General features: G+C 36.2%; 1 protein-coding gene across 3 annotated transcripts in view; it reads right to left on the bottom strand.

Moving 5' to 3' along the window:
• Nucleotides 1-2,706: 2,706 nt before the first annotated feature.
• LOC111868834 (zinc finger protein 2) overlaps nt 2,707-16,140 on the bottom strand; it is a 42,475-nt gene continuing 29,041 nt past the window's right edge. For all 3 annotated transcript variants that reach the window (XM_033753186.1, XM_023859856.2, XM_033753187.1), the window contains exons 5-7: nt 13,606-13,791; nt 6,912-7,101; nt 2,707-3,091 (exon numbers count right to left, since the gene is read on the bottom strand). In XM_033753186.1, the coding sequence (XP_033609077.1) occupies nt 2,936-3,091; nt 6,912-7,101; nt 13,606-13,791 (532 nt within the window). In that variant the 3' untranslated portion in view covers nt 2,707-2,935. The remainder of the gene's footprint in view (nt 3,092-6,911; nt 7,102-13,605; nt 13,792-16,140) is intronic.

Below are 16,140 nucleotides of genomic sequence, written 5' to 3'. Positions count from 1 at the left end.
TCGCATCTAAATACAACATACTGACTTCTTTAGTTAAGCACTAAGAACTTACAGCAATGCCCCCCACCCCCAAAATCCATAGGATGTAATAATATCAAAACTAATTACAGCACATTTCACAGGTACAACTGATTATTATATAATGCATTATAAACCAAACTGAAATGGACGCATCTCAATACGAATCCTATAAGGTAATGTCACAATTCAGTGAGGATGTTACAGCATGTACCACAAATGACTGAAACAAGTAGTGGTTTTAAATAATTCTTATTATATATATATTACAATATAAGTTGCGCTTATGGTCAATTCAGTCTCAGTTAACAGTCCGAAGTATATAACTTGACAACCAAATTCTCCAGCTTACAAAGAATTTCACTTTATTGCAAGGCAACTACATGACCGTTTAAAAGTTTTATGCCTTTGGGCCTTCTTAAGTAAAGTAAAATGGCAGAATGCTTAGATCACAATATATCATAATTAGAAAGCAATTTTATTAAATAAGATAATAAATAATTGTATAAATATATAATACAGGATAACTGCCTTCTCACACATTCTCATAAATGTAGTCAACTATACTCAGATATGGGACTTGCAACTGCAGCATGTTCATGGGACAAGCATTACAAATTTTTATATATAAAAAGTCAACATAAATAATAGCCTTCATCCCTGATGGCTTTAGTAACGCTGCTAGCAGGAGGAGAATATCTGCAGAATTACCAATTTCATTACCCAGTACAATGATTATTTTCAAATCACCCTGGATGAAATGTGTTTTCCAAAGTACTTTCCATATAACATATGTTCATGTGTTGCAGAAGAGGAAAGAGTAACTTCCACAGATTTCTCTTTGTAAGTTAGGTACCCCCTCTCTTATTAATGGCTTGGTGTTGAGAATATACAGAAAATTTTGCCTTCCAGAGTTGTGGCATATTTACTTATATATTTAAATGATGACTTTTCTCAGATTTCCGTGTGCTACAGTTAGAGATGTAAGGACACATACCTCCTAAACTCTTCTGTAACTATGACAATAAGAAAATATGAATGTCTTCAATGCCAAAAAAAAACAGAGAGTATGTTTGGTGTTGACTCTGATGGCCAATGTATGGTCCAAAGCTGTCTCACTGTAAGATCAATACATCTAAGTGATATCTATAATTACTGGAAAGTTTATTTAGTAAAGCAAAATATTCCACTGCCGTAGGCTAAATAATGTAATAAGGATATTGTTCGGCTGTCCAAATTCAAACCATATTTAATAACATACATGGAGCAATCCAAAAGTTTCCGAAATTTGAATTTTGCGCGCGAATGGTTATGAGTACATCGAAATACCGCTAGGTGTCTCCTCACACATCCTTCTTGAATCAGTGTGGCAAGCGGCATCGAGTTGAGTGGTTGGGTTTATTGTTGGTGAACGTATTTCCATTGTTGTGTTTCCGTGAGTTTGCGGTTTTGTGATGGTTGACCTGAGAGAGCAGCGTGTCTGTATAAAGTTTTGTTTCAAACTTGGGAAAACTGCTGCAGAAACACACCAAATGTTGAAGCAAGCTTTTTGTGAAAACAGTTTAGGCCAGACACAAACTTACAACTGGTATAAGCGTTTTAAAAATGGCCAAACATTGACTGACGATGACGATCGTTCGGGACGGCCATCAACGGGCAAAACACCAGAAAATGTCATGAAAGTTAGGGATCTGATTCTGCAAGATCGTAGACTGACCATCCAAGACCTCTGTAACACCTTGGGGCTAAGTTATGGTACATGTCAACGAATTTTGTCAGAGGAACNGATATTGACGGGATTGTTCATAAGGAGTTTGTCCCTCCTGGTCAGACAGTGAATAAAGAGTTCTATCGTGATGTTCTAAGGCGTTTGAGGGAGGACATGAGGAGAAAACGTCCAGAGAAGTGGCGCACGAACGACTAGGTACTCCACCATGACAACGCACGACCGCATACGGCTTACATTGTGCAGGAATTTTTGGCTAAAAACAAGATGGCAGTTGTTCCCCACCCACCGTACTCGCCAGACTTAGCTCCATGCGACTTCTTTCTCTTCCCCAAGATGAAAATCAAGTTGAAGGGGCGAAGATTTGATACAGTCTAGGAAATTCAAGCGGAAATGCAGACAGTACTAAACACCCTAACAAAGAAAGACTTCCAGGATGCATTTGAAAAGTGGCAGAAACGCTGGGATCGGTGTATGCGCTCCCAAGGAGACTACTTTGAAGGTGATGGTGCAGAATAAGATCTATGTAAGATGTAATAGTTTTTATTAATATATTTCGGGAACTTTTGGATTGCACCACATATTAATCTTTTTCAGTACAACACCCCACATAAACATCATTTCAGAAAGACCAAAATTTGACTTACTATATTTCTCGAACATTCCAGTTGCAAAGATACTGTCAATGGTACTTCCAAACATGTATCGTACTTTGAGCAAAACATTCAAAATCTGTGACGTAATATCTCTGATGTCCGGAATTATTTAATTTCTATATAACAAATCTATGATCTTCATGAAAAGTCACTGATATATTGGGTTTTTGGACTTATCCATCGTCCTGGTTTTTAAGATAACTAATAAAAACACGACGTTTCGGAAACTGGATCTGTTTCCATCCTCAGGTGAAGGAAAACACCTATTCTGTTGGGTCCGTTAGAAAGAGCTAGCGTGGACCAGGACGATGGATGAAGTCCAAAAACCCAATATATCAGTGTGTTATACACCATCGTCAGAATCCTATAGTAACTACTATTTATGAAAAGTGTTCAATAGGGTTCCAAAAGTAAAACCTTACTTTTAGATGACCAGACAGCCACAACTATTGAGACAAAATTATCTGTGTTATGATACAAGAGGGAAGAGACCTTACTTTCACAACAAAAACTCCTGTTAGCAGCTATCATCATCTCACCGCATTATTTGTGCGGCTCGCTCTCGGTCACGCTCAACCTCCTGAGGATGCATTCGTTTACGATGTGAGAAACAATTTCCCGAGCTGGCAAATGCTTTAGGACAATATGGACACTGGTAAGGTCGTGCACCAGTGTGCTGATTAATGTGAAACTACAAAAAAAGAACAAAAAATTGCATTCATTACTACATAAAACAGAACTTGTCTTAAGGTGTGATATGATCATCCTATCCATTTGTAGGTTATTTAACAATTCTGTATTCACTGCAGAAGTTATATCATATGAGATAAGTTAATGGGGAAGAAAAACCACAAAATCCAAGTGAATGCCCATTAAACATGCAAAAGTGGCATAAGTAAGAGAGGGGTAGATTTATTAAGTATCTTGGTTGTACACTGCTAGCTATCAACCCACTCATGCTCCACGTTCATCTATCACTCTCCATTAGGTGTGTGACAAACCTGACCTGACAGAACATTTATTACAACCTTAATTCTTAATCAGAATTTCAACTGTCCTGGGACCTGTACAAAAACAAGAGTAAAGAAATTTTCATGGGGAAACTGCTTGGAAAGCAAGCACCTGAAAAATCTGGAAAATAATATTAAAATCAATCTTAAGTAAATACACTGAAATCAACCTACATTACACTACTTTGGACCAGTGCATGTGACAGAATTTCTTACTAGCAAAGTTGAAACTGCAAATTCTACAACCAGCGAGTCAGACACTTCTATTAATTGTCACATCTGTTGTGAGCTGAATCATTTTTATCACAGGTATTAAAAATAAACTGAATGAGACAGATAACAAATGTATATATATGGTAGTTTTACCCGACTATAGTAAAACTTCATTAATCTGAAGTGCCTGGGACAAAATCGACACAACTTCCAACAGAACATGTACAACATCAATTAGATACAACTTCTTTATTAAAACCGTCACAACACAACTATATTAAGGTCAGTGCCTAGTTTGGCTCTGATACATGTTTCAGCTATTAAAAGCCAGCATCAGGCAAATACATGGCCAACATATATGCACCACTGAACTGCAGTACTAATAAATACAATATTAATTATATTAAAATACTTGGCATAAAAATGCAATAAATTAGACTATATAAAACAAAAGTTATAGTATAAAACAAGAATGAAATTCTTTGATTGATGCTTTACATCATCTAGTCAGTCGTTGGTTTTCTGATTTTGATGCGTTCCTACGGACAAATTGGAGTATTCTATTTTGTGTATATATAATAAATTGTTATTGGAGGCTCGTGATGTAGATGTAGTAATATTAATATTAATTATTTAGTTGGCGCCTCATCTTACAAAGTATTGTCCCTTCTATAGGGAATGTAAACGACAACTCCACAGTCGTAGAGCCAAACTAGGCACTGACCTTGATATAGTTGTGCTGTGACGGTTTTAATAAAGAAGTTGTATATTATAACCAGGGCCCGGATTCTGATGACATATCTCTTTTCCTTGTATCCTATGCAATGCTCTTAAATATATAAATCTCGGATATGAGCTGCTGGTTACAGAAATGTAAATTTTATGGGTAATTTTTAGGTTTAAGGTCATTTTTTCATTTTGGGGTAATTGTTGGGGCTTTTAAGGGTATTTCTTGTCATTTTTGGCCATTTTAGGGAATTTTTCTTCATATGTTTTCTGAAATGTGAATAATATGGAAGCGAAGTGTTCTTTCTTTCTCTTTCCCCTTTAGGTCATTTTTCTGGATTTTTTCGGTCATTTTTTAAATATTTTCAGGTCATCAAAATCCGGGCCCTGATTATAACACAACAGGATGCATGAAATGAAAATTATCAATTCGATACTTGTTCAGCTTTAATTTACATTGTTTTCCTATATATGAATTTACACACTGCTAAAAGGAGTAAGGAAAATATTATCTGATTTTGCGTACAGCCTGTATTCAATCTGAATATTTTATTTAACTGTCATTATTTTCTGAAAGGAGTGTATGGTCTTACTAAAATCCTTTTGAGGGAATCCTATGTGTTCTCTGGCAAGGGTGGGCCTATACGATGGGGTACCCAAAAGAAACCGAACTAATTTTTTTGTGGGCAGAGCTTTCGTAGTACCGCATTTTGCTGCTATGAGCACATAGAGCTAACATTCCTGAGTCGATAAGAGGACTACCGTTGCTTCAGAAGGTAAGGACTAGTTTCGGCAGACTTTATAGTGACAACTGTTTTGTGTGGTCGTCGTTTTTGCAATGGCCCAAACACATGAAAACACATTCTTTAAAGAAGTATACTGCACTGTGCACTTGGTCAGATAGTATTCATTAAGGCCCATTATTTTTATTATTAACTAGCTGTACCCGGCCACACGTTGCTATGGCAGATCGAGTGAATTGCCTCCGCTCCGTGAGTACGACGACCTAAGTTTGATCTTCTGCGAGGCATTATTTGGATGAACTAAAGCAGATCGATTGCACTGAAGAAGAAGAAAGAAAGTTATAACAAAAACATATAAAATTGCAAAACATTACAAAAGGAAAGAACACGAACTGGAAAACAAAGAAATAAAAAAATAAAAAATACTAACAAAATATTTCAATTCAAACGCAGATCAATTGACACAGCTCACTCCCACCGCCAATTGCACTGAAAAATATGGAGAACAGTTAAGAAAACGAAATGAAAAACAATGAAAAATAAACTATACTCATGAAATGAATGACGTATAACACGTTACAGTATATTAATACTGAGTACAATTAATATTTTAACAACCAACCAACCTGTCATAGGTGTGACATATGTCAAACATGATTTTAACATCATAAAGTCTTAAAATACATTTTTAGTGAGTGACATATTCTTGATGTCTTTTAAATTGTTGCATTATTTACGTGTACTTTGATAATAAGAATATGTCGTGTGTTACCTATGTAACGTTGTTGTGGTAATGTGTCTCCTATTCAGTGCGACAAATAACTTCCACGTATGTCTCGGATTCAGCGAATAAGTTATTGAACGCTCACTTTTACACCAGCGAGTACAATTATTATCACGTCCAGTATCATCAAAAAACTCTTCGGAGCTGGACTGTTATAACCTGGTTTCGGATGCAATAGAGGGCACTTTCGCCCAGGGTTCGATTTCACGTGTTCTGTGCTCGTTGCCGCGGTTATTCCTAGGCAACGATCTGTTGGTATTCGATGGACGAAAGAACCTCTTATCCTCTCATCTCTGGGGGAAACGCGTTTATTGTTTCGGCAATTCCTATGCAACAGCCCACTGTTATTGTGTTTCCATGGAAGTATACTTTCCGGTTTCATCCATTGTCATGCAACGGAACCTCTTATCCTATGCAACTGTTCTAGCGCTACTATGGAAACGACTGCTGGATTCGGAACATGTGACATGTTTTTACCTGTCACAGGTGTGACAGCTATATAATAGGTACATAAAAAAACGCGCGTATTTGAATGCAACGTTGTGTCAAAATTTTAAAGCAATCGGTGAATAACTTTCAGAGATTTTCGAATAGAGACAAACGAACATTTACACTTTTATTTATATAGATTTTTTAATTCTGATGTTGCAGGATGATTAAAAAATTAATAATAACAATGACATGCCTTAATGAATACTATCTGACCAAGTGCACAGTGCAGTGCCTAAAGATGGCCTTATGCAACTGAAACATGAAGCATAACACCGAATGTATATATATTTTAATGACATTTTAAACATTTAACAAACATTTAGTGAATTAAATGTGAATTAATGCTGTTAAATAAATATTGATGCATTACAGATGGAAAACAAGACTATAAGCATACTATGTCTTAGCTTCTTTGATGAGGACTGATAACTGTTTCAAATTATAAAGGATTTTGCATTATCTTGCACAAAATTATCAAGGTTTTACTGTACTTCTCAGAAAAAGGACCTAGAGGATGTTACCAGTAATAATCAATTACAGTACCTTCAGATCCTGGTTACGTTTGAAGGTCTTGTCACAAAGAGGACATGCATGAGGTCTAAGGTCACTATGAGTAATGCTGTGGGCTCGAAGTGTGCTGTTAGTGGGATACACTCGCCCACATACAACACAAGGGAACTGTATGCCTCCGTGATAATCCTTATGGCGGTACAGATTAGACTGCGTTTTAAATCTGCATTAATGTAAAAATTCTTACATTAGAACACATGTTACCAAGAAAGTATGAACTGAGATGCTACGTACCCCATACATTAGTCAGACCCACATATCAGTGATGGGCAAATGACAGTACATGAGCAACATAAAGCCTGTGAAGGTATTCCATCTAGTGCAGTACAGACCAATAATAATGAAAACTGTTAAGAATAAAGATTCAATAATTATTCAATGAAATTTATGACAAGCAGACAATCATATACAGATAACCTAGGAAATGAACCAGCAATTGGATCTAGCTCACTAGCTTGAGAACTATTATAGGAGTGGTAAGACTTGATATAAATCAACGTTACTAACTGAAAATTTAATAAACATTATACAAGGGTGAGTCAAATGAAAACCGTAAAATTTTTTTTATTTAATTTATTGAATGAAAGCGGTACACAACTATATCGTTTTTCTAAATAGTCTCCATTTCGTTCAATACAGGCCCTCCAGTGTTTACAAAGTGTATGGATTCCTCTAGAAAAAATTCTTGTGGTTGTCTGTGCAAGCACTCATGCACTGCCTGCTGTACCTCTTCATCAGAACGGAACTTCTTTCCTCCCACTGCTTCTTTGAGTGGCCCAAATATGTGGTAATCACTTGGGGCTAGGTCTGGTGAGTATGGCAGATGTGGAAGACACTCAAAGTGCCAGTCTTGGATTGTTGCAATTGTTGCACGGGCAGTATGGGGCCGAGCATTGTCATGTTGCAAAAGGACACCTCTAGTAAAAAGTCCACGTCGCTTTGATCTGACTGCAGGTCGAAGATGATTCTTCAAGAGATCTGAATATGAGGCACTGGTGATAGTGTTCCCCCAAGGCATGTAGTGCTCCAAGAGTACACCTCGTTCATCCCAAAAGAGTCAGCATAATCTTCCCTGCAGATGGCTGCGTCCGAACTTCTTGGGTTTTGGTGATGAGGAATGATGCCATTCCTTGCTTGTTCTCTTTGTTTCCAGTTGGTGGTAGTGCACCCAAGTTTCATCACCAGTAACGATTCTCGAAAGGAAGCCATCACCTTCTCCCTCAAGGCACTGCAGAAGTTCTTCACAGGCGTCAACACATCACTGTTTCAATTCTGTAGTCAGCTGCCGTAGCACTCACCTTGTAGACACTTTGTGAAACTGGAGCACATCATGAATGACTTGGTGTGCTGATCCATGACTCATGTTAAGAATTTTGGCTATTTCATCCACCGACACTCGGCGATTCTCCATCACTAAGGCTTCAACTGCTGCAATAGACTCAGGGGGCACAACTCTGTGCACCTGACCTGGGCGAGGAGCGTCTGCCACAGATGTCATACCATTTCTGTATTTCCTACTCCACTCATACACTTGCTGCTGTGACAAGCATGCATCACCATATTGAACCTTCATCCGTCGATGAACTTCAATTGGTTTCACACCTTCACTGATCAAAAAAGAATTACAGAATGTTGTTCTTCTTTCATGCATGTATGTAGTGGAGCAGCCATCTTCAAACCGGCACTGTGATGGCATTCTTTTTGTCTGCATTATACTGCCACTTATAGGATACTCCTTACAGCATTGGTAACATGTCTGCCAACTTATAGGACAATGGCGTGATATTTCAAATTTTATCTCAGTTTTATGGTTTTCATTTGACTCACCTACATAATACTAATATGATACTAAATTACACATTTAGCACCCAGTCTACCATATGAAATGATTAAAAGAACACTGCCTTAAACCAGAGTAGCCCAGTTTAAGATAACTTACTGGTGAGATGATTTTTCCTCCTCCTTGCATTTACTTTATATAGATCAATGGATGAAAAGTCTCCAGTTTCTTCAACCTTCCCTACATCTTTCTTTTTCAAGCCATCTAGTACCTACTCATAATTGAAATGTCTTGTTCTGTCATCACATAGGCCTCTTTTCTTTTCTTTCTTTCTTTCTTTTCTTTCTTCTTTTCTTTAATTCCAACTCCCTTCTCAGTCTCCTTGTTCTGTACATTCTTTCTACATAGCCAAACAACTGTAGCCAGTTCTCTTCTAGATTTATTAACACATTTTTCATTGTTCCACTGAACTGTCCAATAGTTTTCCTTTCTGTATACAGTTCATTTCCCCCAAAAATAAAAATAAATAAATAAATAAATCTGTCCACCTGTTTAACCATTGCATCATTAACTTCTATTAGGACATTTGCATCTAGGTTCCTTGACATCCTCACAGTCACCATTTTGGCCATATTCATTTTCAGTCTGTAGTCTTTTACAATGAGGTTTCATTGATTTAGTTTCTCTTCAGTTTCCATTTCTTTTTCTTTATCTGTGACATACAACCTCAAAAGGTGTTCATGTTTTAATTTGTATGTGTTACATAGGAGCCCTATATTTTTTTAGATAAATAATAATTGGTAAAATAATTCTATAAGCTTAGGAGGTCTAAACTGTATATAAAGAGCATACAATCCTGAAATCCTTTTATGAATTATTTTTAGTATCCTTAAGATCACATATCAACATGTTCAGTCACATCTTATCTGAATCTATTCAAATTATAAAAGAGTCACGCAGATTTGGTCTTTCTTACTCCTTCCCTTTATAGTCCTCTGATAACTATGGCGTACTTGATGACAGATGCCCATTCTTCTCTCATCTTGCACCTGTCATTAGGTTCCTTAACACAATCTTATCAATAATTATAGGCCTATATCCTTATTGACTTCCTTTTCGAAGATATTTGAGAGAGTGGTGCTTGTAAGACTTTGTCATCATTTGACTATCAACAATGTTTTAGCCAATGAACAGTTTGTATTTCAAATGAATTTTTCCACTGAAAAGGCCATTAATAAATTGCTTGACCTGACCTTAACTGCCCTAAATGCTGGCCATAATGTGGGTGGAATATTTTGTGATTTGAAAAAGGCCTTTGATTGTGTCACTCACAAGATTTTATTATCTAAGTTGGAATTCTATGGTATTACGGCTCCGATGCATAAATGGATAGCATCTTATCTTAAAGGAAGGTTTCAGAGAATTAAATTACGAGGTAATGACAGTAACCTAATACCTATTCAAACTGGGGCTTAATATCCCATGGTGTCCCGCAGGGATCCATTTTGGGTCCCTTGTTATTCTTGAACTATATTAATGATTTGCCTCTAGTATTAAACAGGATTTCCTATCCTATCCTCTTTGCTGATGATACTAGTGTGATTATATCCAATCCAGATCCTCTAATTTTCCTGCATAGTGTGACCGAAGTTCTCAATAAATTAAAATTGTGGTTTAATGCTGATTTGTCAAGTTTAATACAAAAAATATGCATGAACATGAAATAAAGATAGTATATGATAACATGGAAATACCCAACTCAACCCATTTAAAGTTCTTAGGGGTTAATATTGCGGTTAATATTGCAAATACTCTGACTTGGAAAACTCATATTGACTCACTTATCCCGAAGCTATGCAATCCGAGTCATAAAACCATTTGTGAATCAGGAAACTCTGCTGATGGTTTATTATGCCTATTTTCACTCTATTATTTGATATGGCATTATTTTTGGGAGTAACTCTTCATACGCCATCAATGTCTTTCGTTTGCAAAAGTGGGCGGTGAGACTAATAACTGGTGCTGGTAATAGAAACTCATGTAAAATGATATTCACTACTCTAAAAATTCTTACTCTTTCATCTATGTATATTTATTCACTACTATCCTTTGTGGTCGATAGCATGGATCAATATTAGTTTGTATCTGATATACATACCAGAGACACTAATACAGGTACTCGACCTAAATCTATATCAACCCTCAACTTGTTTATCATTATATCAAAAAGGCTCATATTATATGGGCATCAAACTATTCAATTGTCTCCCACTAAATTTGAAGCAATTATATAAAGATATTAAGCGGTTTAAATTAAAATTAAAATAATTCTTGAGTGGTCACCCATTTTATACTGTGGATGAATTTTTTGTATATACTAGTCGGTAAGATTAATCATATTCTGGTTCTATTCTTATGTCTTGACTTAGTTCTTTGTACTACTTATTTATCTAATATGACTTTTCCACATCCTAAAGTATTGGATTTTATGGAAATAATAGATGAGTAATGAAAATGAAAAAAGAGCTTGTACTGATGCCTGAAACCTCTGAGAGTTCTATAATAAGATGTCTTGGTTCTGCGTTGTTTTTGTAAACTGGGGGAGTTTTGTTGTATATATGGTTGATACGTTCTTTTTTATTTTGTTTTATATTATGAATGCCTTGACTTGTTCCTGTGGGAATGGAATGTTTGTTTTTTGATCTGTGACTCATTCTATATCCAATGGTTGTTTCCCAGCCTGTATCTGGATCTATTTTTGAATTTGAAATAAATTGAATTGAATTGACATTGTTTCAAGAGGTGAGGTTGTCAGTCTCATGCCCAAACCCCTACTTGGAGGTATTGGTTTGGTACCCATACTGAAATCTTGACCAGTATGTGGCATTTAATGACAAAGGAAGTGGCCATCACTGTTCTATATATGAAATATTACCAGTAAGTGAAGACAGAAAAACAGTGTGGGAGGATATACTGACACTTTCTCATTTTCAGTTAAAAACAAATTTCAGAATGTTGTATTTCAGTGTCATATTGTGTGTGAACAACTTATTATTTGTTGTCACCACAATTCTTGTATAAACTCTACATATTATTTTGCCAACATGTTTCAGCTCTTTATGGTCATCATCTGGTAAAATATTTACACTCTCTCTCTGTTTTGCTGATGTTTTTCCCTACACTAGCCAATGCAGGGTTATATGAACTATATATATATATATAAGAGATCAACAGTAGAAGGCAAGAGAAATCAACTTCTAAGAATTGTAAAATTAAAAATATGTTCTTAAAACAACATTATTTTAATTAAAACCTGAACCCACTGAACGAAACCATATAAAAGAGCAGAGGGGAGATCAAATTATAATTCTGGATAAAAATCATGTAATAAAATTCCAAGAACCAACAATCAAGGATATAATCACCAACAAATAATTTATTAAAATGTGGTATAATAGCAACAAAAGTAAACCCACGAGCTATGAGGTTCATGCAGTCAATATGAGACACAAATACAATCTTCACAGGCCACCTGCTACTCTTACAGTCTATCAGAAAGGAGTATAGTACACTAGGATATAACCATACCAGTTCCCTCTCAAAATTAAATGTTTATCCACTAACAGAAAATAATTTAAAGCAGCAATAGTAGATTCTTCTAACTCAGACTTTCAACCTTGTTGATTAATTCTATAAACTTGCTATGAAATGATGAATAGGCTGTAACTGTATTAATTACAACTTCGATATACATGGTATTTATCAACTAATATCCTGTACTACAGAGTTTATTCCTGAGGCCATTCCCAGTCAGAAATGTAGCATAAACATAGTAAAATTTTCAATGCCTACAGATCTTTCATTACCAGAATGTTAAACAATAGATGAACAAGTATTTACACAAAGTTTTCTTTGCTGAATTTATGACGACTGTTCTTCAGTTTTAACATACATTCTGGCTCATTGCATATTGAGCACGTAGCCCACATCACTTCATTAGGATTGTCATATGTGCCCCCACAGATAAAAACTAGGAGGTTTAGATCACCGAATTCTGGATGGCCAATGCTGCAGACCACTATGATAGATCTAATGAACTTGGACACAATGATCAAGTTACATTTTCACTGCATGGGTAAAGTGTGGAGGCATTCAGTCATGTTGAATATGCATGTGCAAACATGGTTCCAAAAGTACATCTTCTAACAGGTCAGACAGTTCATCCGGCAGAAACTGTAGATAGACATCACTTGTAAGATGGCCCTCAGAGATAAACCAATCATCTGTCTGCAAAGCACAGCATACCACACATTTACAAAGCACTGAGGTTGAAAACTGCTTTCCACAGTGCCATGGTGACTCACTTCTGGTCACAAATATGAGCTGCATGTGATGACCCCATCACAGGTAAATTGACCATTGCAGAAAAAAAAATCTAGCAATGTAGCTGTCTATCAGCATGGAGCCAATTACAAAATTTCTGCCATTAAGCATAATTCCCTGGTTGAAGGTGCTGAACATAGTATGGATACATGCTTTCCTGTTGTAATGTTCTCCATATGCTCATCTGTGGAGGATGAAGACACCTGAAAATCTTTCACATACAAACACCAACATTCCATTGTATCATCTGAACAATGTTTTCTTCTTTGGCCATATCTTATATTGGATGCTCTGCTGAAGTAGTAAAGCTAGGAAAGGAACCTGTCATACAAACTCTGGAAGACATTGCTAAATACTCTGCGATGCAGAAATATTTGATCTGAAAATCACTTCTGCTATTCAGCAGTAGCAGCATACATATTGCTGCTTCAAACAGTAAATATGATATAATGATGTAAAATTTTTATATTTACTTTGCCATAAACAAGAAGATGTAATACTCACACTCTGCCACAGATGTCACAGCCATACTTTCCCTTTGGTCGGTGAGTTTCAAGGTGTACTTTTAGGTTCCCTTTTGTTGAGATTTTCTTACCACAGATAGGACATACAAATCTCATATTGTTGCTATTGGTTACAGGATTGGTGTTGGTATGTAGCACTCCTCGTGATGAATACACAGGTGATTGTCTGAAACAAGAATATTTGCTGTACGTTCATTAGACCACTGTACCGTAATATAAAACCTAACCTGTGGGCACAGTGATAGACCTGAGAGCTACACTGCCACTCCTCTCCTCTCTGGCAGTCCTCACTATACAGTGGGTATGTAACATTTAAAGGACGTGTGGACATCAGTAACTGGTGTGTAAAAAAATGCTTTCTCTCAAAATACTGGTGCTCTTTGCTGAAATGGTTTCCCAGTTCTTTCAGTCTAAGGCTCCTTTCATAAGAATAAAACAATATGGAGCTTAGAATTAAAAGTAATTCAGCATATTCATCATCAGCCCACTTTTTTGCAGGGTTCAGAGAAAGTTTAATGGGACCTTGGGGGACTGTGGCACCAACTCTGGGAAACACCTCTTTACAGCATTAGAGCTGACTGCTAGGGACTGAAGCTATGTCCAGGCTATTGTCAGACAGGTTTTCGGTATGATCAAAGTGGCATAAGCCCGTATGTGGCTGAATCGGGTTGTGCAATGTTTGCAGTCACATTATCAATGACAATACGATAACAATTTGGGAATTAGGTTGAATTTTATCCCCAAACTTGCAGACTGCAGTTAAAAAGTATGTTGTTGCATAACCACATTTCTTAGATTTAAATCATCTTTTGAAAATGCTTTAGTAACAAAGTGTTAAAACACACTGAGAACATAAAATACATTGCAAAAGGGTAAAGTGTTGTGAATTTCATACTCTTCCCTGATATGGCACACTCATTTTATAACAGTGTGTATCAGATTATGTAGCCAACCAACCCTAAATAAGTTCTTCAGAGCTAAAACAGCTGACGAATCGAATTACCTCACAAATGAATGGAGCAGCTTCAACTGTTTTTTTTTACCAAAGCACTAAACTTAGGATGGACATAAAATTAAGAACAACTTTATAATTATGTACAGCGAAACTGATCACCATTCTGAAAACGAAAACACTTGGCACATTATGTTACTCTTGTGTTATAAAACTATCTATAAGACTTACAGTCCTGCATGTTAATTGGCAGAGATAATAGCGACAACAGTGAAATTAATGAAACAATGGTGGCAGCACTACACAAGATTTATAAATATCAGTGCCATCAATCAAAAGATCAGACAAACACATGAAGTCACCAAACTTGGTGGCAACATTGTCCCCTTTCGCAGTTACACTTGGTCGTCGACTTATGACTGACTTCCGTTCTGACTGACAGGTTGTAAGTTGATCTGGTCGTATGTTGGCCATATATTTATTAACAGTATTTTGTAACCTTTCTAATCTTTTTATCATTTTTATAATTTATTTTTAAAAGCTGTTACATTTTAATCATTTTTTATTTTTCTTTTTTTGTGGTCATAAGTTGACGACCAAGTGTACATTCTTTTACTTTCTGTTGCTGTTGTGCAGCTATACTGAAACCTTGATCTATGGTTTCTTTGGGAAGAAGAGAATCTGAACACTGAACTGAGGAAAATCTTAAATGGAGAAAACTTAGCACTGAGATAATTGACTTGGAATCACTAAAATTGAACATTAAATTAGGGAAAATCCTAAATTGAGGAACATTAAATGGGGAGTTCACTGAAGAGACATCAGCACAGGAAAGCTGTATGTGTAGTGTCTGGAGTGTCTGTTCACTATGAATTATCACCTCATTTCTATTGGCTTCATGTGTGGTGCAATTTTGGTATCTGGTATTTCAAATTAAATTACAAACTTTGTACAGACAAACTGGGAAAATTTCAAGAGATTTCTGGACAATAAAGTCCAGAAAATGCCAGCTACATGACAGCGTCAATTTAATATTGTGCTATCAGATTTTACATCCCCCCATTTTATGCACTTTTAATTTGTAATTTTCATCACATTTTCAAAGTCCCAACAATAGAACTTTATCCAATTTATGCAGACAACATTCTATCTTGTAGACTGCAGAGAGACACTGATGCCATTCCACCCATGTTCAAGGCTGGCCCTCATAACATAAGCACATTTTTGCATATGAAGCATCTGAACCCCATGTGAGACAGCTATACAGACTGACTCTTGGCTGGTTCAAGAAATAACACAGTAAATAGATTACTGCCGTTACATGTATATTTATCATGTTTAAACACGTATACTTGTATTTGGCTTGTCACATTATTGTATAGAACAACCCATATTTTTCTTTATACCGTATCCTTTCCATTTTCCCGATTTTACAGTTTTCTCAACTTTTTGCTAATTTCATGATCCCCTCAAAAGTGTAATTTTGAGGTATCACTGTGTGTACCTTCTATTTATCATGATCATTACAGTCTGGGACGTCACAGTACAATAAATACAAGACAA

This window comes from Cryptotermes secundus, unplaced genomic scaffold (assembly GCF_002891405.2).
Source record: "Cryptotermes secundus unplaced genomic scaffold, Csec_1.0 scaffold305, whole genome shotgun sequence".
NCBI classification, from domain to species: domain Eukaryota; kingdom Metazoa; phylum Arthropoda; class Insecta; order Blattodea; family Kalotermitidae; genus Cryptotermes; species Cryptotermes secundus.
Note: the sequence above shows the minus strand (reverse complement) of the source record. Positions and strands in the feature narration are given on the sequence as shown.